This window comes from Telmatherina bonti, assembly GCF_933228915.1.
Source record: "Telmatherina bonti genome assembly, chromosome: 2".
In the NCBI taxonomy this organism is placed as follows: Eukaryota; Metazoa; Chordata; class Actinopteri; order Atheriniformes; family Telmatherinidae; genus Telmatherina; species Telmatherina bonti.
In genome coordinates this window covers 26525232-26551611 of record NC_136620.1, presented here as the reverse complement: position 1 = coordinate 26551611, position 26380 = coordinate 26525232, and the positions used below count along the sequence as shown (strand labels likewise).

The 26380-nt window shown below is 41.6% G+C and overlaps 1 protein-coding gene across 1 annotated transcript in view; it reads left to right on the top strand.

The window, feature by feature from the left end:
- The window catches only part of LOC306762534 (pleckstrin homology domain-containing family A member 5-like), a gene marked incomplete at its 5' end in the record, with an annotated part of 76787 nt that overhangs the window by 34096 nt on the left and 16311 nt on the right, over positions 1–26380 (top strand). The window contains 9 exons of the mRNA XM_079249056.1: positions 8650–8733; positions 16608–16728; positions 16878–16982; positions 19317–19389; positions 21070–21170; positions 22106–22221; positions 23672–24178; positions 25332–25812; positions 25980–26063. Coding sequence (XP_079105182.1) covers positions 8650–8733; positions 16608–16728; positions 16878–16982; positions 19317–19389; positions 21070–21170; positions 22106–22221; positions 23672–24178; positions 25332–25812; positions 25980–26063 — 1672 coding nt within the window. The remainder of the gene's footprint in view (positions 1–8649; positions 8734–16607; positions 16729–16877; positions 16983–19316; positions 19390–21069; positions 21171–22105; positions 22222–23671; positions 24179–25331; positions 25813–25979; positions 26064–26380) is intronic.

Genomic DNA, 26380 nt, shown 5'->3' with positions numbered 1-26380 from the left:
ATGCACAGTCATATTTATACTGTTTACCTTATTCTGACTGTAATTATTAATAAAATCTGGATGTTCACATGAGGAATATCCATTTCTTATTCTCATTTGCGCCCCAGAGAGTATATTCCAATTATTAAATCACCTCTTTAAAATTGTATGTCTTCTCTTACTTATTTTTACCACAAGAAACTTGTTTTCTACTGACTGGATAATCATTTTACATGCACCAAAAAGCTGCAGTGTTCATCACACAGTGGTGCAAAACTTGGACTCTTCCACATTACTTTATTTGGCTTTTGCTTACTGTGAATATGACCCAATTGGTGATCAAGTGAATAGAAAAGTGTTTACATGGCAGTGTCCTGTTCAGTATGCAGTCTTGTTTTCTAATGTTTGTTGATTTGTGTCAAGTGAGATAAAATATCAAGAACAATATTTAGTATTGATGATTCTTTTGTATGTTTTTGTCAATCAGCTGTTTTGGATTTTTGTTGCAATAAATATATAAAACAAACATGATGGCAGTCAGGTCGGTCGTAAAGAATCTTTTATTTTTTGCTGTGCCTCTAAAATCTTCTGATCAGCTGTGTCACCTTGACCCACTTTGCACACAGTCCCAGCTGCTTCTAGCGAGACGATAATTTAATTATTTGAGAGAAAATCTGATTTGTTGCCCGAATGAGCAGCTATATTCTCTTGTTAAATTTAAAGGTCCAAGGTGAAAGTCAGATCTTACCAGACATGCGGCTGGAGCTATGACCCCTGTTGCTTCTTTGCTTTTATTTGTAATTTTTTTTGCAGCATCTCCTTCAATTTTAAAGTACTAAAATACTTTAAAAACGCTATGGCGAGCTCTAAAACCGCACCACACAGAGAGGCTTTATTATTATGTCATCTCCAAGCTGTTGCCAATAGTTGTTCTCCATCAAATTTTATTTTTTGACACCAAAGGACACCTGATCTGATTAACTTTCATGTGAAACACTTAAAATACAGTATGCCTACAAAAACCTCTCTTGAAATATATCTGTGGATATCTGTCATGGTATTCCCATTTTGTGAGAGCACATTGCTCCATGTCATGTGACCTCTTGGGGACCGCAAAGCCCCCACTATGTCTCTTTGTGTCTTTTCTCCCGGAGCCCCTACACGCCCTCTCATAAACCACCTATTCTGCCTATTCAGCTCAACCTTTGTGAGGAAAAGCTATTCATACCTCTACTCAATGTCGATGTGGTATTGAGGAGATCCATTGCAGCTCAACTTTTTCATGCTTGTTAGAAGTTCTTACCTGATAAAATGAAAGCCTGAGTTTGTTCCTCCCTATGTAATAGGATTAGGATTGTGCACATTTCATAGAGAAATACGGAAGTGTTGTATTTGGGGAGTTGTAGTTGGATTTGTTTAAATGATTAAAAAGGTTTTTTTTGTTTTTTTTCTTGGCGATTTGGATTAAGGGGTTTCTGTGATGCTCCTGCATTTAGACACAATGTAAAAATGGAGCTTCTGTCCATGTAACATTACAATAACGCAGTTGCAGAGTTAAATTTGACCTGATTTGGTGTGAAATGTGGATTGCTACAGAATCAGCATTATGCTTCTTGGTTAGAAATATGGAGCACTTCCTGTAAAAAAGATAAAACTTAAAAGAATCATTTGATGGATGCAGTTTTTTGTCAAAGTCCACTAAAGCAGTGCTTTTTATCTAAATCTTCCTTCCAGTCTTATGGTAGTCTTTAATGATAGTTTCTCAGTTTGAATGTCACTTAAAAAGGTCCACTTTCAAATTAGTTTCATCAGTTCAAACTCATCTGAATGACAAATGAGTCAAATTTATTGAAACTTGTAAGCAGCATTCAGAAATTCCCTTAAATAGCAATTTTCTTCCATTTTAGTTGTAACCTTAATGGAGTTAATGTTTGTGTTCTCAGTTGCATGCTGTTTTAAATTTACTGCACTGGCTAAAGAGCTGGTGGGTTTCCAGACTAAAACTTTGTTTTCAAACAAAAACAGTCTGAAGAAATTAAGTTTTATTTTTTAATGAACCTAAGCCCATTTATGAGGTTCTCAAAACTCATGAAACCTTTTCACCCTCTTGCTAATGTATAGATCTGTCTTGGAGCCGCTTAGTTTATTGTGGTTCCACTGCAGATGAAGGGGTGCGAGGGATCAAAGACCCACTCTGCGTAATAAAAGCTTAGCCTGTGGAGTGCTGGAGTGACCCCCAGACCTTAAGCTCTTTATTATTGAAGCTCACTGCTAATTATTGTGGACAGGGCCAAAAAACGGCCCAACCCCTCCATACTGCAGGGTGGTCATGCAGTGGCTCCTACTCCTAGTTACCACCACTGTATGTCCCAGGTCAACAAAAGAAGGATCTCCTGGGGTCCATAACCCATATCCACCCCATAAACCAACATCCTTCCCCAGAAGATAAATATCATTTTGATGCCTAAACAATGAAACAATGTTTTTTCTCCTGTTTGAAGCAAACTACTGTAACATGACCCTCTTTACCGTACAGCCAGGAGATTCTTTGCTATCTTTATCTGGACGGAATGACCATAGACCACATCCTCTAGAGCATTTCTTATTTCTAATTGTGTTGCAACAAAAGATTAGCCGAGCATGGTATTATGAGAAACATCCATACTCAGATGCTGATTTAATTTAAGTCTTTTTTTTTTTTTTTGCAATGACTGCTGCCGTCAACACTGATTACATATTTTATCTAGTGATGTTTTCACTGAGCTCGTAGTTTGCGCAAGACAGACAATTTCTGTGTGAGTCAGTCATGTTTATAATCAGCTCCTGATGCAACTTATTGAGAGATATTTTAAGATTCACAACTAATGTGGCAAATATCATTCCAGTATAGCTGAGCATGACTAAATGGCTAGAAAAGCAGTGTAAAAGGGAGACAGCTACTTTCATTGGTTGTTCCAATGTAAACTAAAGTGGAAGATGAAGATAGTGTGTGGTGTCTCCTCAACCTCGGTCACCATGTTACTTAAATGTCACCATGTTTTCCATCAAGAACTCACCGTCCTTCCGTGACACGTGGGTCTAGTTGGGAATGTTTAGGACCCTCTCAAATTGCTTCCGTCTATAAAGCTATACTGTAAGGACACTGACCTAACACGTGTCGGTTGGCATCTCTTCATAAAGTTTTCATTCTAGTGATTTAAGAGCCGTGGTCAGGTTCATTTTTAAGTTGACTTTTTAACTATGTTTGATGCTTCAGTTGAACCAGTATGCTGTGCATGTTTTCTTTTTTAGCTTAAGCAACCTTCCTGAACCTCCCAAACAATAAAACTTGGTATGTAAATCAGCTGATGACTTCTGTTCAAAACAAGTTTTATCTTGGGTCAGTTTCATGTGGCACTATGTTGTATTTTACAGGTGAAACTATCCTGATCATTGCGCACGCATACAAACATGTATGTGTAAACATGGTGTAAATCCGAGTTTAAAAACACATTTTTCCTTCACCTCCCGTGGGCTCACTATCTGCGAGAGGAGCCGAAGGGGTCGGGTGCAATGTGAGCTGGGCGGCAGCAAGGGGCGGGGACCCTGGCGGTCCGATCCCCGGCTGCAGAAGCTGGCTCTAGGGACGTGGAACGTCACCTCTCTGGTGGGGAAGGAGCCTGAGTTTGTGCGCGAGGTTGAGCGGTTCCGACTAGATATAGTTGGACTCACCTCGACGCATGGCTTGGGCTCTGGAACCAGTACCCTCGAGAGGGGCTGGACCTTCTTCCACTCTGGAGTTGCTCATGGTGAGAGGCGCCGAGCAGGTGTGGGCATTCTCATCAGCCCCCAGCTTGGTGCCTGCATGTTGGGGTTTACCCCGGTGGATGAAAGGGTAGTTTCCCTCCGCCTCCGGGTGGGGGGACGGGTCCTGACTGTTGTCTGTGCTTATGCACCGAACGGCAGTTCAGAGTACCCACCCTTTCTGGGGTCCTTGGAGGGAGTGCTGGAGGGTGCTCCTTCTGGGGACTCCATTGTTCTGCTGGGGGACTTCAATGCTCACGTGGGCAATGACAGTGAGACCTGGAGGGGAGTGATTGGGAGGCATGGTCCCCCCCCCCTCTGAACCCAAATGGTGTTTTGTTATTGGACTTCTGTGCTCGTCATGGATTGTCTATAATGAACACCATGTTCCAGCATAAGAGTGTCCATATGTACACCTGGCATCAGGATTCCCTGGGCCGCAGTTCAATGATCGACTTTGTAGTCGTATCGTCGGACCTGCGGCCACATGCCTTGGACACTCGGGTGAAGAGGGGGGCGGAGCTGTCAACTGATCACCACCTGGTGGTGAGTTGGCTCAGATGGTGGGGGAGGAAGCCGGTCAGAGCTGGCAGGCCCAAACGTGTTGTGAGGGTCTGCTGGGAACGTCTGGCTGAGTCCCCTGTCAGAGCGAGCTTCAACTCCCACCTTCAGCAGAGCTTCGAACATGTCCCGGGTGAGGCGGGGGACATTGAGTCTGAATGGGCTGTGTTCCGTGCCTCTATTGCTGAGGCGGCCAGCCGGAGCTGTGGCTGCAAGGTCGTTGGTGCCTGTCGTGGCGGTAATCCCAGGACTCGTTGGTGGACACCAGCAGTGAGGGATGCCGTCAAGCTGAAGAAGGAGTCCTATCGGGCCTTCTTGGCCTGTGGGACTCTGGAGGCAGCTGATGGGTACCGACGGGCTAAGCGGCATGCGGCTTTGGCCGTTGCCGAGGCAAAAACTCGGGCATGGGAGGAGTTCGGCGAGGCCATGGAGAAAGACTTCCGGACGGCTTCGAGGAGATTCTGGTCCACCATCCGGCGGCTCAGGGGGGGGAAGCAGTGCTCCATCAATACTGTGTACAGTGGAGATGGGGTGCTGCTGACCTCAACTCGGGACGTTGTGGGTCGGTGGAGGGAATACTTCGAAGACCTCCTCAATCCTACCAACACGTCTTCCCATGAGGGAGCAGAGCTGGTGGACTCAGGGGTGGACTCTCCTATCTCTGGGGCTGAAGTCGCTGAGGTGCTCAAAAAGCTCCTTGGTGGCAAGGCCCCGGGGGTGGATGAGATCCGCCCGGAGTTCCTTAAGGCTCTGGATGCTATGGGGCTGTCCTGGCTGACACGCCTCTGCAGCATCGCGTGGACATCGGGGGCAGTACAGCTGGATTGGCAGACTGGGGTGGTGGTCCCCCTTTTTAAGAAGGGGGACCGGAGGGTGTGTTCCAATTACAGGGGAATCACACTCCTCAGCCTCCCTGGTAAGGTCTATTCAGGGGTCCTGGAGAGAAGGGTCCACCGGATAGTCGAATCCCGGATTGAGGAGGAGCAGTGTGGTTTTCGTCCTGGTCGCGGAACAGTGGACCAGCTCTATACCCTCTCTGGGGTCCTGGAGGGGGCATGGGAGTTTGCCCAACCAGTCTACATGTGCTTTGTGGACCTGGAGAAGGCATTCGACCGTGTCCCCCGGGGGCTTCTGTGGGGGGGTACTCCGGGAGTATGGGGTACCGGACCCCCTTGTACGAGCTGTCCGGTCCCTGTACGACAGGTGTCAGAGCTTGGTCCGCTGTTCATAACTTATATGGACAGAATTTCTAGGCGCAGCCGAGGGGTTGAGGGGATCCGACTTGGTGGCCTCAGGATTGGGTCCCTGCTTTTTGCGGATGACGTGGTCCTGTTGGCTTCATCTGGTCGTGATCTCCAGCTCTCGCTTGAGCGATTCGCGGCCGAGTGTGAAGCGGCTGGGATGACAATCAGCACCTCAAAATCTGAGACCATGGTCCTCAGCCGGAATAGGGTGGATTGCCCTCTCCGGGTCGGGAGTCAGGTCCTGCCTCAAGTGGAGGAGTTTAAATATCTCGGGGTCTTGTTCACGAGTGAGGGAAGGATGGAGCGTGAGATCGACAGACGGATCGGTGCGGCGTCTGCAGTAATGCGGGCTCTGCGCCGGTCTGTCGTGGTGAAGAAGGAGCTGAGCCAGAAGGCGAAGCTCTCGATTTATCAGTCGATCTACGTTCCTACCCTCACCTATGGTCATGAGCTGTGGGTCGTGACCGAAAGAACGAGATCTCGTATACAGGCGGCTGAGGTGGGTTTCCTCCGCAGGGTGGCCGGGCTCTCCCTTGGAGATAGGGTGAGGAGCTCAGTCATCCGGGAGGGGCTCAGAGTAGAGCCGCTGCTCCTTCGCATCGAGAGGAACCAGTTGAGGTGGCTCGGGCATCTGGTCAGGATGCCTCCTGGACGCCTCCCTGGTGAGGTGTTCCAGGCACGTCCCTCGGGGAGGAGACCCCGGGGAAGACCCAGGACACGCTGGAGGGATTACATCTCTCGGCTGGCCTGGGAACGCCTCGGGATCCCCCCTGCAGAGTTGGCAAATGTGGCTGGGGAGAGGGAAGTCTGGGCTTCCCTGCTTAGGCTGCTGCCCCCGCGACCCGACCCCGGATAAGCGGCAGAAGATGGATGGATGGATGGATGGATGGATGGATGGATGGGTTTTTCCTTCATTTAGTCTTTTACCTGATTGGAGGGTTTGTTTCTGTTGTTAATATGGGTGTACGCCAGTTTGCAGTCACCTTCCTTTGAAAGCTGAACTTGTGTGAGCTTGCTGAACCACAAAACATTCATAGCAGAAAACATGCTGCTGGCTTTCAGCGTGCAGCGGTGCCCTTATTGCCTGGTACCTGAAAGCCTCATAACACCGTCTCCAAAAAAAGAGCCACAGCGGTGTCGTGTTGGAGTCCTGTATTAATGTAGACTGAGTGGGTACAGTCATTGTGTTTCTTGGCTTTTAAAGAAAATGTGGTTTTTTTTTTCTTCATAACAACAATGATACAGTTGGCTTCTATCAACTTTGGGATTTCACTACATGGATTGCCAAACCAAAACAAATGGCAGAAAGAAGCTGCAAAATTAAGACTTGCAAAGAGGCCGTGGGGGTGGTCATATGTAGGTGATTGGCAATTAATCTTTAATAAACAGTTATTTTCATGTTAACATCAACTGTGGTTAAATTTACATTAAAAAATAAACATTGCTTAATTTCTTTTTGGGAAGGTGGGTGGGGATTGAATTAGTTTGTTTTGAGGCTTAGATGGTGCTCTCTCACTAAGAGACTCCAAAATGGGATTGTTCCTTTTTGGAGCTGGTTATAGGAATGTATATACAGTTCTACGTTACATTCCACTATTGTGTACACAAGTGTATATTCAGACTTTCCACTTTGACTTAAATCTGCATCCCGCCTTTGTGTGGAGAAGTAAAGGCATGTGTGAAGGATACCAGAGAAATATGGTGCCGTTGGTCTGCCCCAAGACCGCACAGTGTGCTCCTCTGCCAACAGTGCCTCCAGTAATTATAGACCAGAGCTGTAGAGACTGTTACTCTCCAGGCTAAACTGAAACTAAAACCCCCATTTCATACTTGGTATTTGCTCTTTTCAGTACATGAGTACCCCGTCTTTAAAACTGTTATTTTTGGGTCATAGCTGAACTTTCTTCTGTTTATCACCGAGTGAATGTTCAGCATGTGAAGACAGCAGTAGCTTTAAAGTCTGTTGTTGACATTGCAATTCTTTTCTTTTCTTTTGGTAATTCATCTGAAGTCTTGCTTAATTTCTCCATTTGTCAGCATATTTGATAAATGTATTGCGTGCAGCATGCTTTCCGTTACATCTGAACCTTCCATTGCTTCATCTGTTTGATGGTTTAGTCAATTAGCTGTTGAGTTTCCATTTCTTTAATGTCAGGGATGGAGTTGGAAGCTGATGGGTTGTTATTGTTATTGAATTCACTGGGCAATTTAGCTGTTATTCCAATAACACTGTTAAAGTAAAAATATTGATTTAGGATTGACTGGTAACAGTGAATACCAGTAAAGCAGCAAAGTATTCTGAGCCTTCCGTGTCCTGAAGCCATACACTCTGACCAAGATGTTACTGGAAAGCTGCTGTTCTTTATTCCTCCATTTCAAAGAGTGTGAGGTCTGTGTCCTGGTGTTCTAATTATGTCAGGGTGGAAGTGATTGTAGGCTGCTGTGATTGGCTAGCAGGATGGGTGGGCGGCATCGTCTCTACCTCTGTCATTAGATTTGGAGTGTGGGATGGCACAAGAGCCTGCTGGGGCCTGCAGACTTATTTATTTAGAATGCAGTTCATCTAGTTCGAAGTGTTGCATTCATATTTCTCCAAGACATAATAGCAAACTCTTGAGGTTATTTTATTAAACAAGCAAACAAAAACCAAAGGATTCAATTGTTTTTGGTTTTGCAGCAGATCGTTTATTAAAGCATCCATAGCACATTTTAGGAGGCTGATGCTGCAGTTTGACTTCATAGTTCATAAATAAGCGGTTTCTTTCTTGCGAACTGTGATCTGTTTGTTTTTGTTTGTTGCTCCTGATCGTTTGCACTGATGCGTCACTGACCCAGTTTGTGCCAAGTTTAACCAGTTTCCATAGTTTTCGTTTTAGTCAAGTTTCTTCCAGCATGTCATGGTCTTACATTCTGATTATGCTCCGTAGTTTCATTATAGCCCAGCTGACAGACGCAGACACCAAAAACACTTAAATACTGGTCTTCTGCAGCTGTGCCTTGACGATAAGCTCTTTTGTATCGATACATGCATTGTTCAGATATTGATTTGTCTATTTTTCTTTTTTTTTATTATTCTCAACAGCCACAATGAGCGGAAGGTGACCTGCAAACATCCTGTCTCAGGCGTACCCTCACAAGACAACTGCATCTTTGTCGTCAGTGAACAGTAAGTCTTTTGTATTTTCTAAGAAAATGCCACTGGGTAGCATTTTTGAGCTCTTCGGGATGCTGCTGAAACTCTGGACATGTAGGCAACATTTCAGAAGTCATTGCCTTGCCACCCTCTATTTGCAGTTTTGCCCTTTCACTTCATAGTCTCCTCTGTTCAATGCATCTTTTGTTATCTGACTCCATGATCAAATTTCTTAGGAATAAGAATTACACTGAACAATAGCTTTTTTAGATACTACTTATGACTCATATTATTAAAGAGATTTTATCTATTGCATAATTGGGCTGCGGTTCCCTACAAGTGCCAAGTAGGACTATTAATCTCAAAGCTGAAGCTACACATGGAAAAAACAAAACATTATATTGTGTATGTATCAGATAGTGGGAATGCAGTGAGTCATGCTTTGGCCCGAAACAGAGTTCACGGCCTTTTCAGTTTTTAGACGTTCTGTAACAGTCATTCTTGTGTGGTCATACGTATGCTGCTACTTGTTGAACATGTGGCACATGTCTGCCTATATAAGTGGCTCAGAATGCCAGTCCTCCTGGTCTTTCACTTCTCTGAAAACAACCCTATAAATATGTCACACTAAACATAGTCAGAGTATGTCCACGTTAGGAATTATTGGTATTTCTGTGTGCAGATTTACCCACCTGTAACCATTTAGCCCTACGTGTGGGCTGCTGCTACGGAGGTGCAGACAATTTAGTGTGCAGGATGTCCTAAACACAAATCAAACAAGCTGATACTGGTTTGTATTTTTTTTCATTGAACTTCCACCTAAGCATGCTGCTATGTGACAGCAGTTAGGCTGGTAACCAAACACATCACAACCCGCACTCTAACATTAATGTCAACATTCATGGTTCACTCTTAGCATAACATTGCACAACATGGATCAGCTTCACTCAGTATCATAATTACCTCAGAATCCCTCTCATAATTCTTCTACAGGCTTTATTGTAATAAAGCCATGCCATCACATTCCAGCACTATTACTTTGGCAATGAAACATAATTAAAAGTGTCCTTTTTTTTAGGCTTTAAAGCACATGCTGACGTGGGAAGGTGTTACCAGCCTGTGTAAAGTTAATTTCCTCATGGCCTGTTGTGGATCTTGGCTATTTTTCCACTGTGAGATTCAATAATCAGAAGCTTCTTTAGTAAAAGATTTAGTGAAGCAGAACTGTCACGCTGCACTTTCATGACACATTCCTCTCATCCATGTGTTGCTCTCACATCCCTGCTGTTTTTCACACCAAGAATAACATCATACCAGAGCAAAGTGATTTTTCATTTAGAATTCAGCATTTTAACTTCTAATCTGCAAATGAAATGAAAATACATCAGATGTACTTCAGCTTTAAAAAAGCAGGAACTAAACAGCAAACCTTCCATTCATCTTATACTGTAGCTATTTCTAGTTTATTATGGTGCATCTCAGCCAACAGTTGGCTGTGTTCTTGCAAAAATAATAAGGGGGGGGCGTGGATCTTCACTTTGGACAAGTAATAGAAGGCAAAGACGGATTTAAGCTGCCACAGGGATAAGGAGGCCTGGCTGAAAATCTCTGCCTAATCTGCTCTGTACTTTAAATACACCCAAAACGCAAATCTTTGCCTGAATTTAGTATTGTAAATTTAATCTTCAGTCTGGTACAACATAAAGACCTCTAACCCAGCCTGCCCTAATGAATAGTGTAACTGATGCAAAATGCAAACTGTGCAGCCATTAAGGAAGTGTGAGTAATTCAGATCTAGTCTAGATTTATTTTGAGAAATTGGGTCCAAGTCTTAAGAAAGTCTGCCATGTTCTGCATTTCTGAGTTTTTGTGCACACTATTGATGATGGAAGTGGTAACTTTGGTACGGCGACAACGCCTACTGTGAAGTTTTACTTATACGTTTATTATTCTATTTCAGCTTTGCCAAGTTTTGAGACTCATAGTTTATTAACTGTAGAATGAACACCAAGGCGATGCCTTGTGTTTTTATTGAGACCAATTTTAGCTTTGCTGTTGCTCATGGGAAATAAAAAGGTTAGAGATCTTGTACACTGCACATACATCAGTGTCACTTGTACTTATTCTTTCTGCTGTGTTATGATCTGCAAGCTACTGACTGCTTTGGTCGTTATGTGACACGTGTCTTTGTCCACCTCTGGGAATGTCAGCCTCAGCATTTTGGTGTGTGTGTGTGTGTGTGTGTGTGTGTGTGTGTGTGTGTGTGTGTGTGTGTGTGTGTGTGTGTGTGTGTGTGTGTATCTTCAATTAACAGACAGCATTTCTGGTGTGAAACCTGTTTAACCTAAATGCAATTTTAGTGTATTCAATGCAATTTAAGTGCAGCAAAATAACAAGACTACCATATAGTGTTCCCTTTAATGTGACCATAGTTTTTTCATGAGATATTTTACTTAATATTTTGCTTATTGACCTAAAACAGGTTCAGTTATGTATATACGCTTGTGCTTTATTATTACATGTAAAACTTCATCTTTATTGCAGCAAACCGTCCATTATCTAGATAAATACTGTTTGTTTATAAGTGACTGACTCAAGGTCTTAACTTCATGTGTACAGATATTAATATTTAATTCTTTATTAAGATTAGTAAATATTGCTGAAGTCTGCTTTATGATGATAGTGTGATTGAATAAACAGCAGCTAGTCCTGCAATAGAGGCAAAAGCAATGTTTTATGCTCAATTATTTATTGAATCCTGGATGTACAGGACACACTATTTTAATTCAGAGGCACACACACATGTGTGTGTGTGTATCTATCTCTATCTATCTATATCTATCTCTATCTCTATCTATATCTATCTATCTATCTATCTATCTATCTATCTATCTATCTATCTATCTCTATCTCTCTATATCTCTATCTATCTATATCTATCTATCTCTCTATATTTCTTTCTATCTATATCTCTATCTATCTGTATCTCTATCTATCTATCTATCTATCTATCTATCTATCGTATGTGTGTATTTGGGGTAGGACTTTAACATGCTGATTACAATTAATAATTACAGAAACATTAACATGTTAAAATAAAATAATGGATTTAATCGCAGAACCTTTGTCAGAGCATAATTTCCTGGTACGCCAATTGCACTGATGCACATGCTACTTCTGCTTCTAACTGAACAGCATGGCGCTGTATGTAGTGATGTTTCTGACCCTTCAGTTAGCTTATTTAAAGGCAAAACAAGCATCAACAAGTCTACCGTCTTTTTCTGGTGCTATTAGGGACTCTCGGTGAGTAACACTAAAAAAATGTTTAGCAGCAGCTGCGAAGCAAAACCTCTATTTTTTTTTGTAACTGTACTCACGTATTGATGATCAGATAATCAAGTTTATTTGGTTAGCAGAAAATGGTTAGCTACTCAGTGAACAGGAAGAGGGCTTTTGGGTCTCTGTACTGTGTTGTAAGTAGCCTCTTGATAAGATCCTGCCATTGGCCTTTAAAAATCTGTTTCAGCACGGGACAATGGTGAACGTGGCAAGTTTTGCATTTCATTTGAAAGGGTTAGGTGTTAGGTGTGCAGATGTCTGCCTACTAATTCCAGCAAGTTCACTCCTAATACTTCTTTGTGTTGCATATTTTTACATATGTGACTATGAAAACAGATGTATGTTTCTCTACACCTTAATAAAATGAATATTTTTTACTTTAAAAAAAACCAAGAAAAATCAACAAAACATATCTGTTTCAAAGGCTAAGAAATAAGAATGAGGCCTATCTGTGGATTCTGTGACTGCGTACACCTGATAAAGAAAGGCTGTGAAACATTACAGGAATTTGGATTTGCATCAGATCGGTTTTCCAGATGGCCTGTGTTGGATACGGTTCAATGTTGAGACACGGTTTATAACAATAAGGCAAGCTATCATTCCTACATTAAGCTGGTTTTCAAAGCCTCTTTCTTGTAGTAATCATTGAACTTCCCCCTTTGTCTTTCTTGTCTTGTAGTGTGAATTGTGGAAAATTATATCATCCAGAATTTAGCAGGTAAATGGTAGAGGGTGGAGATCTGTGTTTTCCACATCTGTTGTTATGTGGCAGACTTGGACGTGTCTGACTGTGTATATTCATTGTGGTTGCACACTAACAAGAGGCTGTGGGTGTTTTTGGTGACGTTTTGCTTGCTGACCTGTGATGTATTTGCATCCAAAGTCCTGCGAGGTGCACTTCACTGTCCGAACCATATCTTTTGTTTGTTCAAACTGGTCACAGGGAAATCACTGCAGTTTTCTGAACTGCATTTTGATCCTTCAGTTCAGTGTGACAATTTACTACAAAAACCAAGTCTTTCAAGTTTTGCTAGTACTTTCTTTTATAAGATGAAGTCAGAATTTCCTTAAAAACTACTCAAATCTGATTCCAGCATGCGTGTGTTGGGCTTGTTTCGTAGCTCTGTAAGTGTCATTAATTTATCTCTCACTCAGTTAAATGTCTGATCATTGTGCTTGGCTCGTCTATTGTCTTTTATTGGTTAAAAAGATAAAGGTACAGTTCAGCAACACACAAATGTGCTTGAAAGCATCCTAACCTCTAAAATGCTGTGTGGTCAATTTAAAATGCACCCTCAGCCGCTCAGTTCACTGTTTTCCCTCCAGTGTGCTCAGAGCGCTTGGATTCAGCTGCAGGGTAATCCCTTCTCACTCTTTTTGCACTCACACACCAGTACACTCACGCATACAGAAAGAAAATCCATGCAGGCGCAGACAAAGATTTAACATGGTAACTCATATGGATTTGTTGCATTTTGTTGTCATTCGTGTGTCTTTTCCAGATTTCTTTTAGTTTGAGTTTGTTTACCCCATTCAGACCTGAGGCTTTGCTTTCAAAAAGCCTCTTAAAAAACCTGTTTCTGGTCCAGTTTACAACTCTCCACTAAAACTGTTTATTTTTCACGCTCAAAATAAATAAAACACAAAATTTGAAAAAAAACCCAACAAAAAAAAACCCAACACTGTCCTGGAAGTTTAAGATGTTTTCCTGCTTCAACCTATGTTATTCAAACTAATAGGTCATTCTGCAGAAGATGACAAGAAACTATTGAATCTGTTTAATTTCAGTCAGGTGTGTTGGAGCAGAAAAGCACCTAAAAGCTGCAGGACCGTGACCCTTAAGGCCAGAGTTTGACCATTCTTTTTACCAGTGAGTATTTCAAATCAAAATCTGATTGGCTTAAATAACATTAAAAAATACTTATTTTCAAATACATACATAGAGCCACTTAATCATAACAATATAATAAATAGCATTATTGTTATTAGTAAAAAATAACAACTAATTGTTAAACAGATTGAGATCCAAAATGATTCTGACGTTGAGTTTAAGACAGACTGGCAACCTGTCCAGTCTGCTTTCTTGCAAGAAGTTGAACAACTGTACTGTGTGTGCTCATTTGTGAAACAGGCCATTGTTGAAGGGAGAACATCACATGGCCTTTTCAGCTCCGCTTTAAGGTTCACTAACTTCGCTGTTGACACAGAGTTGTGGTAAACACAAGGATGAGGTTTATCTTCTCATGGTATTCTCCTACAACTATTACTGTGTTCCTACATTACAATCATTTCTGCTGTGGGCTCGTTCTGTCTGGAGGCGAGCACCAGTCTAAACCAGCAAATGGTCATTTAAAGCAGACAGACTTGTAAAACATCATATATGAATAGCAGCAAAACCCATGTGGGGTTCTTGTTCTGTTGTTTTTGGAGAGCCTGTTAATACATTTGTTTTTCCAACACTGTGGACATTTTTATTGTATTAATTGTTTAGGGAACTAGAAGTAAAACACTTGAATATTAACATATTCCTTTGGTACTCGTTTAATGAAAACGACCCCATTTGTTTAAGTTATTTTGTAAACATGACAAAAATAATCTTGTTACAACTTTGCTATAATTAAGATTTGCTGCCCTTCTCTTTTGTGTGATAATAAACTAAATTTGAGCTTCATTAATGTGAAAATTTCAAATTAAAATGATTATTAGTTAAATCAGTAAGACTTGTGGAAGCTGACTGAATTACGGAATTTTTTATGAATGTCATTTTTTTTTATCAATTCTTTTAACATGCGTTTGGTTGATTGAAATAATTCTGTTAATTATCATTAGTAGTGGACTATATATGCCCTCATCTATATAATGTGTGTGTTGAGGATTGTGCAAACGCTCATGATTTATTTTCACTTTTTATAACTTTTCTTCAATCACACAATGTTTTATAGTGATCTCTTTATTCTTTTATCTTTATTATTCAAAGTTTTTTGTGCTCTGCCTCATTTTCACTGCAGTTAGATGTTTAAAATACTTTATGGGGACTCCGCAGCATAATTGTTCCTCTCTGTTTGCCGTAGATGTATATTACAGTAGATGATTTGGTACGGACTTCTTCTCAGCAATTGATTATCAGTTCTGAACTAATTATCTGCAGCTCCCAGCTGAGATGTGGTCTTGTGTCAAGCAGAACATCAAACTGTCCAAAGTCCTTCTTCCAACAGCAGCCGGTCCCCTTGCTCTGCCCTTCAACTGTTGTTTTGTGATGGCAAGTCAACACCATTCATTCCAGTTCACTTTGGATTCAGTGTGATTTCGAGCCCGTCACTGAAGCGCTGAAAATATTCTGGGCTCATTTACTATAATAAGCTCATTAATTTGGAAAGATGGGGAGTATCAGCTGCTGCTCATCGCTCTGCAAAAGCACCTTTTTTTTTTTTTTTTAGAGCGGTGATTGAAAATGGTGAGTTTCTCATCTTGAACGAACATTAGTTACACACTTGTCCATCTTATGGGTTTTCTGATTAGTGTCTCCTCTGCACAGAACCTCAATATATTTATTCATTTCTACATAAAATAATCTAATTTCATTGCCAGGATGCTATTCTCTTATTGACAAATGATGAGATCTGAAGCTCATAACAGTAACACACAACTGTTTCACTCGTCTATGTTTACCTGATAATAAATGATGTAACTACCTGAGTTCATACATGTGAAATGAAATCAGTCTGTGATCATTGTTTGTGTTGGTATAAAACCTGTCTCTGTGCTGCACAGGAATGAACATCCTGCATGTGATACCTGCTCATATGAACCAAACTAGTGTTACTCTGTGTATTCCCTTTTGTGTTTGTGCACTTTAAATGTTATAGCATGCAAAAATGAAAGCATTTTTATACCACTTGTCTTTTGTTCAGTGTTTTGTTTGCATATTAACAGAGACTGAGAGAAGTTGTTACAGACTGATAGTAACACTGAATCTGTAGTATGAGTGTTAAATCTTTACATATATGCACAGCTTAGATGGGTGTGTTTGCAGTTTATGGCTGGCTTTTCTTATGTAGTGCAATAAAGTCACCGTGTAACACTTTATTTCACTGCTCCAGCATTTCTCTTCCAATCTGGTTGTTCTGTCATTCCCTCTGGACCACAAGACTGTTCTCCTTATGAAGAATGTGGGGCATCTCTATTGGTTAATCTCACAAGGTCCTCACTTTCTTTTGGCAGATATGTATCAAACTTAATTTGAACTTTTTTTTTTAAAGTGGCAGTCGAATATGCGAGCTGGAGACTTTGCAGACCATTTGCTGTAAAGCTGTTAGAGAGCTGGAACAGTATCTGCTCTGACTTGGTGGGAGTAATTGGCTTGATTTATAAGCCCATCTTGAGATCTCATTATATAGAGAGCTTGAACTTCAGAGGAACAATAGGGAAACGGATGATACAGGCTGCAGCCTCTTATTTCCCTTGTTTTATACATGTCATCCAGCATAAATGTATTGAACTTGACAGACACTATTTCTGACTGATGGATTGCTGATGGGCTTTTGACATGCAATGTGTCTTTTGTGTAGATCTGCCTCCAAAGTGCCGGCGAATGAGAAGAAGGAGCGGCCAGTAAGCACCATGAGCGAGGCCTCAAACTACACGGGCAGCTCAGACTGCCCTGCAAACACCAACAGTCCAGCGGGAAGGGTGAGTGACACACGTGACTGTGAGATTATTATGCATAGAAAATAATAGAAAAGCAACTTGATCATGTGTTGATGGCTCACAAGGCTTGTGAAAAGCTTAGGGATGGAAAAAAAAGTACCTACTTTTTTCCCATTTATACTATTTTGTAGCCCTCGAGACCTTCTAAGAAGATTCATAACTTTGGGAAGCGATCCAACTCCATCAGGAGGAATCCCACTGCTCCTGTGATCAAGAGAAACTGGCTTTACAAACAGGTGAGCGAGACTGAACGCAATGAACTCAGGTCACATTGAATCCAGTTTAAATCAGACTGAAGAGATTTAAACCATGTTAACAGGACAGGTGTGTTTTGTTTTTTTTTCCATTAATTTAGTTACATTTCATGACTTTAAGGGCCAGATTTACAAAGATACCAATTTGTATGCAGTAATTTACGTACAGTAATTTAGAATTTTTCACATTGGACTAAACCGTGGTAAATGAGCGGCTGGCGCAAATGTGTTTGAGCAATAACTGTCATATGCAGGGTTGTATGGCTGTTTTCCAGCTTCATGCCGAGCTCCTCCAACAGCTTTGAAATGCTGAATAAGCAATATATTAGATAGATCATTGGTTCCTCATTCATCCCAAAAATATTCTCACAAGGGAGTAACACGCGTTTTCTGCGTGTTCTTGCTTCGTTTCGATGTCTGCTTCTTTTGACAAGAACCGCGGCCATGTGTGCAACTGTATACACAGCCTGTCTGCATATCCTTTTGAAACGCGTCAAATATAGGTGCACTTTCTATGAACTACATTGCTCTCCTGCAGGTGTTAATTTAATATATTTACATTCTCTCCTATAAAATATTGCTTAAACACCTCATATTGTACATTCATTGTGGCAGATGTACTAACTGAATGCAGATGCGTTCACATTTGTGGTATTTAATTAGCAAATAAAACCACAAGATAATAAATGTAGTACAGATATTTCCTAATCAACCTAAAAAAACTGTCATTGTGCGTTTGCTTGTATGCAGTAACTTAACTGAGCCACTAATGTGTGTAAGTTTAACTTGCAACTTATCTGCCAAGAGAAATTATGACATTGCAACTATGTAAAAATAACACATAATAATAATAATTCCTCCACATAGGCAGCAGATCAATCTAATCTTTGCTTTGCTCAGTGTTTTTGTGCAGACAACAGTAATGGTGTTTTAAAAAACAGGTTCTGGGTTATTGACAGCAGTGTGAAAAGAGAGTGCTTCAAACAGCTCTTGGTCAGACTGAACTCCCTTACCCCCCCTCCTCCAAACAAGGAAACTCAATTAGTTCTGATTGCAGGGCTCCCAGCGCAGTTTTGTGAACACATGATGGCTTCCTTTGCTGCAGCTGCCAGCTGCTTTTCTTCGGAGACCTTAATCAGGGTGATGTAGATCAAGCAAAAGACTCACAAATCTGCTACTCAGAATAAAAGCTGGATTTGTACTTTTATTTTCCTGCCTCATTGAAACCTGGAAGCTATTGAAGCCGTTGGCTGAGGGAAAGCTGCAGCCCTGCAGTTGATCCACTGGGAAATCAACATGCCACAGTGATTGATGTGATGGTGAAAGCCTTTACAGAGCTAGATCTGACAGAAGTTTTGACAAAGTTTCTTCATGAGCACATTAGAAAATGAGCATTTAAGACCTTGATTGATTTTAGGGAGGCTCTTGAAATAATAGATACAAGACATTTAAATCTTGGTATATTTCAGATCTGCCTCTCTCACAGACATGCTGAGCAGCATCTGGTGTTGTGACTCTTTTTTTTCTACACTAATGTGTAAAACATTCTGGTTTGTGGAAGCGAATTTCCATTTAAAGTAAACTGCAGCCCACATGCTGTTTGACCATAATGACAGAGTTGTTCAGGGTCCACCCGCTACTTTTGTCTCTGGCTAAAATCTAAGATTAAGGACTCGGCTCAAGTTTTCCATTTAAGCAAACAGGGGAGCTTAGACCCTTTACTTCCCTCGTCATCTTTTTCTTTTCCTTTTTTCTTTTTTACTGCGGCAGCCTGAAAAGCACTTTGCGCTATTACTGAAAACTGTCTCCAGCAAAAGAAGAGTAGTTTTGTTTTTATTTTGCTTACTTCAGAAAAGTAATATGCCTGGCAGGAAATCAAATTCATTTCCTGCCAGGCATATTATACATTTTTCCCCTCAGGTCAGAAATATGTCAACATTTTAGTGGCAGAAAATGTGCTGTGAGTTGCTCTTACTCTGTCTCTTTTGGGTATTTTATAATGATTCATGCATGAAGACGTATTTTAAAAAAGCCTAATCGCTGCTTGAAAATTATATTTAAAATAAAATTTCAAATATAATTTAAAAAATAATGAATGGCCTCAGTTTCTTTTAAATACTAACCCAGTCCATCAGACTTCATCATCACTTTGAAGAAGTTCATCCAGTTAAATGGAAGGAGACGAGTGGATTACAGCAGCGCCTAAGAAGACTAAAGTCTGCCATGTCATGATTAAAAAAAAAAAAAAAAAAAAAAGAAAAAGATTTCCACTACTTTGTTGAGTAAATGTGTCATGTTCCTCTGGTTCATTTACAGGACAGCACAGGCATGAAGCTGTGGAAGAAGAGGTGGTTTGTCCTGTCTGACCTGTGCCTCTTTTACTACAGAGGTGAGTCCTGATCAGCTCATATCTTACTTCACATGCAAACGGACTGCCGTGTCATGGTTTCGTTAATCTCTGACATATGCATGTGTCTCCCTGTAGTAAAGCGGCCTGCCACAATCAGCTACAAAATACATTCACTTGCATGGATTTTAGGGCTTTTTACATAATAAAGCTGTACCATCTTGCTGTTTAAGGATGAAGCATAGCAGGAGATTAGTCTGCTCTAATGTTAGATCATGACTCAAATTTTCTGGAATAACGCTCCTTTTTCCGTTTGAAACATTTGTCCCCAATTCAGGAGAAATCAACTAAGTTTGTTTAGCTAATAGTTACAATCCTAACTGACATTTCTCATTAAAGTAATAATGTTATTGGTCGTGTTAGTGTAGTAAGATCTTTTCCTTCCTCACTGAAGTGGAAACTGACGTAATGTTTTTCAAGTCCTGCCCCGTCATTAAAATCTGGCTCGACTTAAAACGCCTCCTTTGCAACTGTTGCTCACGAGGAAAATACTACAGTTTGATGGGACTGTGTCTCTTCACTGTCATTGCTGCTGACAGAGCTGTCATTGACAGCGTTTTTCCTCCTGTTTCACACAGTTCTCATGTCATATTGACACAGCTGTGTGCAGAGAACATTTTAGAGTTTTGTCATTGAAAAAAAATGGAAATTTATGCAGAAGCAGCTGGTTGACTATTGAGCAAGTCTACTGATGGAAGCTCAGAATACAGATACTAGTCTGTATTTCCCGATACTGCCACTTGATGCAGATTCAATCACCATTTGTGCTGATCAGGATGACATCTAGTCTGTGTTATTTCTGGTGTCTGCCATTCCTGTCTCCTCCTTTCTGCCCACTGGCTGACAAAAGCCACAGACAGCAGCCAGCTCATGGGCTTTATCCGATGGATGTGTGGAGAAATAGTTTTCCAGAGTAGGCAGAGAGGTCATGGACTGTGCTGTCTCAACTAAACACAACTATTATCTGATGTTGTTATCAGATTATTATTGTGCTCCAGGATCTCCCACAATGCCGTTCAGGAACTGCTTGGCAGACATCTTTAGGTTTGTGTGCTGCTTTAGAGAAGGATGCAAAGAAAAGCCTTGATGATTAACCACATGTTAGATCAGGGGCTTGCTGATGCAGGACACAAAGCTTTACCAGAAACCGGACACAAGTTTTCCCACATATTTCTTATCCCAGAGGAATCTTATTTTTTTCATTTGTTCAAAGAATTTTACCCACAGAAACACCTGCAAGCAGCTATAAGCCCATGTGCATTAAGGATTTGTTTTGTTTTTCCTGCATTTTTCGTTAGCTTAGCAGCCCAGTTAGCTTATATCAACACTGGGAGTGTAAGTTACTCTGCTTAAAACTTTAGACTCGCTCTAATCTCCTGTGGAGAGGGCTCCATCGTCAATGTGGAACCCTGTTTGTTAACTTAAAGAGGATTAGAGCATGCTTGCTGCATAGGAATCGTTCCTCATCTTTTCCACTGAATGGGTTCTACTGCAACCTTCCTTCATCTGTCTAATGCATTACTCTTTTATTTATTTACCTTTTTCAGTTTACTCTGACTTTTTTGTTTCCAAATTAAGGTTTAATGTGACCGTTAAGAGGAACATTATAAACAGGTTCCATTTTCACAGGTCCATCTAATTTGTCGTCGTCTTTCTCTGCAGATGAAAAAGAGGAGGGGATACTTGGCAGCATCCTCCTACCAAGTTTTCGTATATCAATGTTGTCTGTTGATGATCACATTAATAGAAAATATGCTTTTAAGGTCAGTGTGTGCTTTTATTCATTCTTTCCTCATATGTCTTTGCTGCCTCCTGGCAGGCACTGGGATACTGTCTGAAATGCCAAGTTAAAGGGAAATGACATATTTCAATGGAGTTTTGGTGGTGTGTATAGAATTGGTGCATTCTTCATAAACCCATAGAGACAGCAAAGTTGTCCTGCCAAATACAGCTAAACACAGACGCCCAGGAGTCTGTTCAAGGCCTCTTCAACCACACAACCCGCTCCTTTTCCAACTTATATACGAGCTAAAAGAGAGACGGTTCAGGGAGCACAGGGCACAACCTCTTCAGTTTAATTCAGGAATGGGATGACTTTTTCACTTCGTTTTCCTCATTCTTTGTCTTATGACTTAGTTTGTTTAGAGTACCTCAGTTTTCAAGACTATTTAGAGTGAGTTAGAGAAATAATAGTGCTTTTCCTGTTTTTGTTTGTTTTTTTTTTTTTGGTTTTTTTTGTAATTCATTTATACATTGGCAAACAGGATATTGAGGTGGATCACTAACAATCTGTCTCTTTCTCTTGTTTCTCTTCTCTGTTTGGTTTTAACAATATATTGGTTTGTTAAACTGCGAGGAACCACAAGCAACAACAGAACAATGTGCCATCCTCACAATGCATTGCATGGTAAGTCCTACAGTATTGAAACGGGCAGATTTACCACCCTGGTAATCTGGTGGTATGGCCGAAACTTAAGTGACTCAAGGATTTGATTTATCTGTTTGGCGCAGATGGCCAGAGCCAGGAGTATTTTTCAAACTATTTCTTATCACCAGTGATTATTAAGAACAACATGCATCAAAATCATTATGTAACAGCAAAAAAAACCTTGATTTACCAGCCAGCATGGAAGTGGTTAAAATCAAAGTTTTCCTCTCCTCGTCTTACAGGTAACCTCTGCATCACTCTTCCTGTCAGGCCACACATCCCAACATGCGGACGTACTATTTTTGCACAGACACAGCCAAAGAGATGGAGTCTTGGATGAAAGTCATGACAGACGCTGCACTCGTGCATTCAGAGCCAGTCAAAAGGTTTGTAAGAGCTTCACTAATTTAGGCTTTTTTACTTCGGGGGCTGTGTCACTTTTGAATGGAGAGGGGGAAAAAGACATTTGAAAAGGCATCTGAGGATGTTTTTAGCAAAGGGCACGAATGACTCTGCATTCCTTGCTTCATTTCTCCACCCGGATTTTTTAATTTTTTTTATTTTTCAGCATTTGTGCTCGATGCCAGTACTTTTAAATCCCTCTGCTAAGCCTGTTATGGTCTTTGGCAGCAGGTCAACACCCACTTTTGACATTTTCTGGTCTCTGGGTTTGCCCAAGAAGCTGCAACTTTCTTTCATGTTATGCAACTGTTTTTACTGTTAAAGTTTTATTACAGAGTAAACACACAAGAACGCAGTGTCCACGTGGGCAAGTCTGTACTGCAGATGCATGTTGCAGGTGGTTGAGAGGATGCACAGCTGCACTGACTGAGCAGCCTCTCTCATTCAGGATAGGATTTTTTTTTCTCTTTTTTTTTTTCCATCCCAAAACTGTTTTAAATGACTGTCATTTGGCAGTCGGCCCGTTTAATGCCCTCTTTTTACATGGGCGAGCAGAGGCATAATGGTTAGGAGCTGTGTAATTACACAGAGCAGTGGTGCCTGGAATCCACTGAATAGCTTTGTTAAATGGGACTTTATGTTGCCTCTGTAAGGTTTCCTCGTGTCACACCGTTACAATGAACAAGAAAAAATAGTATCTCCATTTCAGCTTTCATTCATTTGTCTACAATCTCTTGAAAACAAGTAGCTCTCTGTGCTCTCTGCAGGGTTTGTAGAGTCACAGAAAGCTGGAGAACACATTACATGACTAGTGTTGCTATTTAAAACTATATAAGTGGAAATTGTGAAGGAATTCCTCCACTGCTGCCCTCATATTGCGAACCAAGTGAGCCATGCTACTGAGGGGAATTTACTAAACTTTGAAGTTGTGACCTTGGATCTGTCTAGGGCCAAGGAGTAACTGTGCTTATAACCTCTCAATACCTCCCATGGGACCACAGGGTGGTAGATGTGTCTTCTAGACTGGAGGCACAAATGGATTCGGGGTCTGAGCACCACCTTTTTAGATGGACCTCAGCAGAGGCTGGTTTTTATTGGAGATATCTGATTTCCTTTCACACGCACAGCTTTCTCTGGCAGCTGGAAGAGATATTATGCACTTACTTCATTGACTTTGCTTTTAGTTTAGCTTCAGGCTTCCCCTTTTAGCACGATTTACAAAGGTAGGTTTGCAGTATATTTTATCTCTGCTCAATACATTGTCTGAAATACCTTTTATATGGCATGTGGAGAAGGAAAGAGTGCTGCAAATTTAATGCAGTTGTCTTTCTGTCTTGCTTTTAACTACAGAACAAATGTTACTGTTCCTGTTATTCAAAGCATTTTGTTTGGACTTTTGTCTTTCTTTTTTTTTTTTTTTTTTTTTTTTTTTAGGTTGGACAAGCTAAAAGTGGAGGACTGTAGACCACAAGAGACCAACCATGTTGCCAACCACAAGCTCCCTCTCACACAGCCTGAAATCCAGAAAAACGAACGCAACCGAGAGGCCAACTGCGAGCACAACTCAGCAGTCACTTCCACCACAGAAGAAGAAGAAAGGAAGCAGCGCGATGCAGAGCGCTACGGCTTCCAGAAGGACGGGGCGGAGCGTGAACGTCCCCTTACCAAGATCAACAGTATCAAACTGCAGCCAGCACAGGCAGCGACCATCAAGACTAACGTTATGTCACCGCAGCCTCAGATTGAGGCTGACAGGTTGAACTATAGCCCGCAGGTAAACGGCTCAGGAGAGCAATGTCCAGCTGATCGCACTGGAGTCCCTGCCCAGCAAAGTCCCTCCCAGGAGCCCAACCGCACCCTGAGTAGGACCAGCTCTATGCAGCAGCTGGAGCAGTGGGTTCGTGCACAGCGAGGACGAAGCCAGGATGATGATACCAGGAGGTTGGTTTAATTCTATTATATTTATATCATACAGTTAATATTGTGTTTAACTTTGAAGAAATTATACCAGTTTCAGGAAATCTGGCCGATCTTTAATGAGAGTCTCATCCCATTTCAACAATAAAAACGGGAATCTTTAGATCAACTTGGTGCAGTCATCATCTTGGAACATGAGGTCTCTCTTTTAGCTTTTAAGAACTTAAATATATTTATTATACATTTGTGACTTTTCCGGGAATTTTTTATCCTGTGTCCTCCCAAAGCTGTTCTATTTAAAGGATGAAGATTTAAACACTTTTACCACAGAGTAAACTGTTAGACATTACACACTAGACTACAGTGTACCAGTGAGCAGGAGTGGGAATAAACAATCGCAGGCTGTTCGTCTGAATCGCTCCATTCCCCTGACCCTGCTGTGAAAATCCCATTTTTAATTGGTTGAGATAAAACTTTCACTGTGTCCGGGCGTCGGGCTGCTCGGCTGTCAGCTTGTCCGTTTATTTGTTCGTCCATTTATCCAAGCCAGGCTTGTGCTTTAATTGACACAGCTGTGCCTCTTTGCCCCCACTCCCTCTTAGATTAAGTTTATTTTAAGAAATGGATGTGCACACCCGATTTGAGCAAGGCATCAGTTTAAAAAGAGGATCACAGATAATGCTCCAAAAGACCTCAGGACTTATTTACTTAGTGCTCCACTATGATAGCATGTACATATTCCATTCTCTCCTTCTGAACATCTCTTTCAGCAGTCTGTGTTTGTCTTTGCATGCATGGCCTCCACAACGATACTTGCTTTCCTTGCAGTCACATGCCTTTCTGTAGCACTGCTGTTTTGGTTTTACAGACCAGTGAGCATTCTAGCCCGGATCTGTCAGGGAGTCTTAATATGAAGCTCTCTCTCTCTCTCTCTCTCTCTCTCTTGATGCCAACTGCTCTGACTTTGAACCCACAGAGGAAGTTGTGCTTTTTAAAGGCTTGTTTGTCACTGGGAGAGTCTAATTTGTACGTGTTGGGTCCTGGCTTATGCAGTTAACTTAAGACATAAACATGAGCTTATAAATGCTCACACAGATGGATTTAAACTGTTTTTTTGTTTGTCTGTGAGAGTAAAGTAAATAAAATATATTTTCCGTTTCTTTTTTGTTTTCATCAGCATCACATCGTACCAGACATTGCCTCGAAATATGCCCAGCCATCGGGTACCCTACATGCCTCATTATGGCGATGGCTACCGCAGTATGCCCAGGAATAGCATGGCACAGCGGGACAGCATCTGCAGCATGTCGCCATCACTGTACGACCAGGCCCTCGGTCCGTCTGCAGCGGAGAAGCGCCGGTCCATGCGAGACGACACCATGTGGCAGCTGTACGAGTGGCAGCAGAGACAGGCCTACAGCAGGCAGTCAGGGCTCTACAGCAGCATCGCCAGTCCCAAAACCATGATCAACTTATCAGAGCACGCTGTGCCGAGCCACTCCATCCCCCCATCGCCCTCCCACGGCTCCCTGTCCATGTACGGCGGCTACTCTCCGATGCGATCTTATAACATGGCCAATGCTCATTCAGAGATCTCTTCTCCCACCTACAGACGGGACATGAGCATAGACAGACGGAACAGGTCACAAATCAACAAGGTCAGTTGTTAGCGTGAGCAGAGGGGTTTTTTACGTAACAATGACCACAGGTAAAAGAAAACATATTGCTATCTTCATCCAATAATGCAGTCTTCAAAATATATAAATAGGTAATTAGTACTTGTACTTAACAGGTATGTTTGACACTTAAATACTTTTCTCTGCAGTACGCCTACACACCTGACAGGAGGTCAATGCCTGCAGGGATCCCAATCCAAACTATCACTGCCCAGTCTCTCCAAGGCAAAACTGTGAGTCTTCTGAGTCGTCTCCTTATTGTGTCTGTCTGTCCAGGTGTAGATCACTGTGCTACTAAGCCGAATACTTCACACTCTGGTGTCATAGTTTCCTTGAACTGGACGTCTTTAAAAAAGACCTTTCTGTTTTCATTCTACCCCCTGCCCTCCCTCCCTCCCCCCTCTTTCTTCCCATCATCACCGGACTTACAGAGACATATTTAGGCAGAACTCAGTTGTACGTTCCAGCTGGTAGGATTTAGAATATGTTCACTTTAGGAGCTTCTTAGAGTCACTTCACATCAGAGGTGACTTAAAAACCCTGTCAGTCA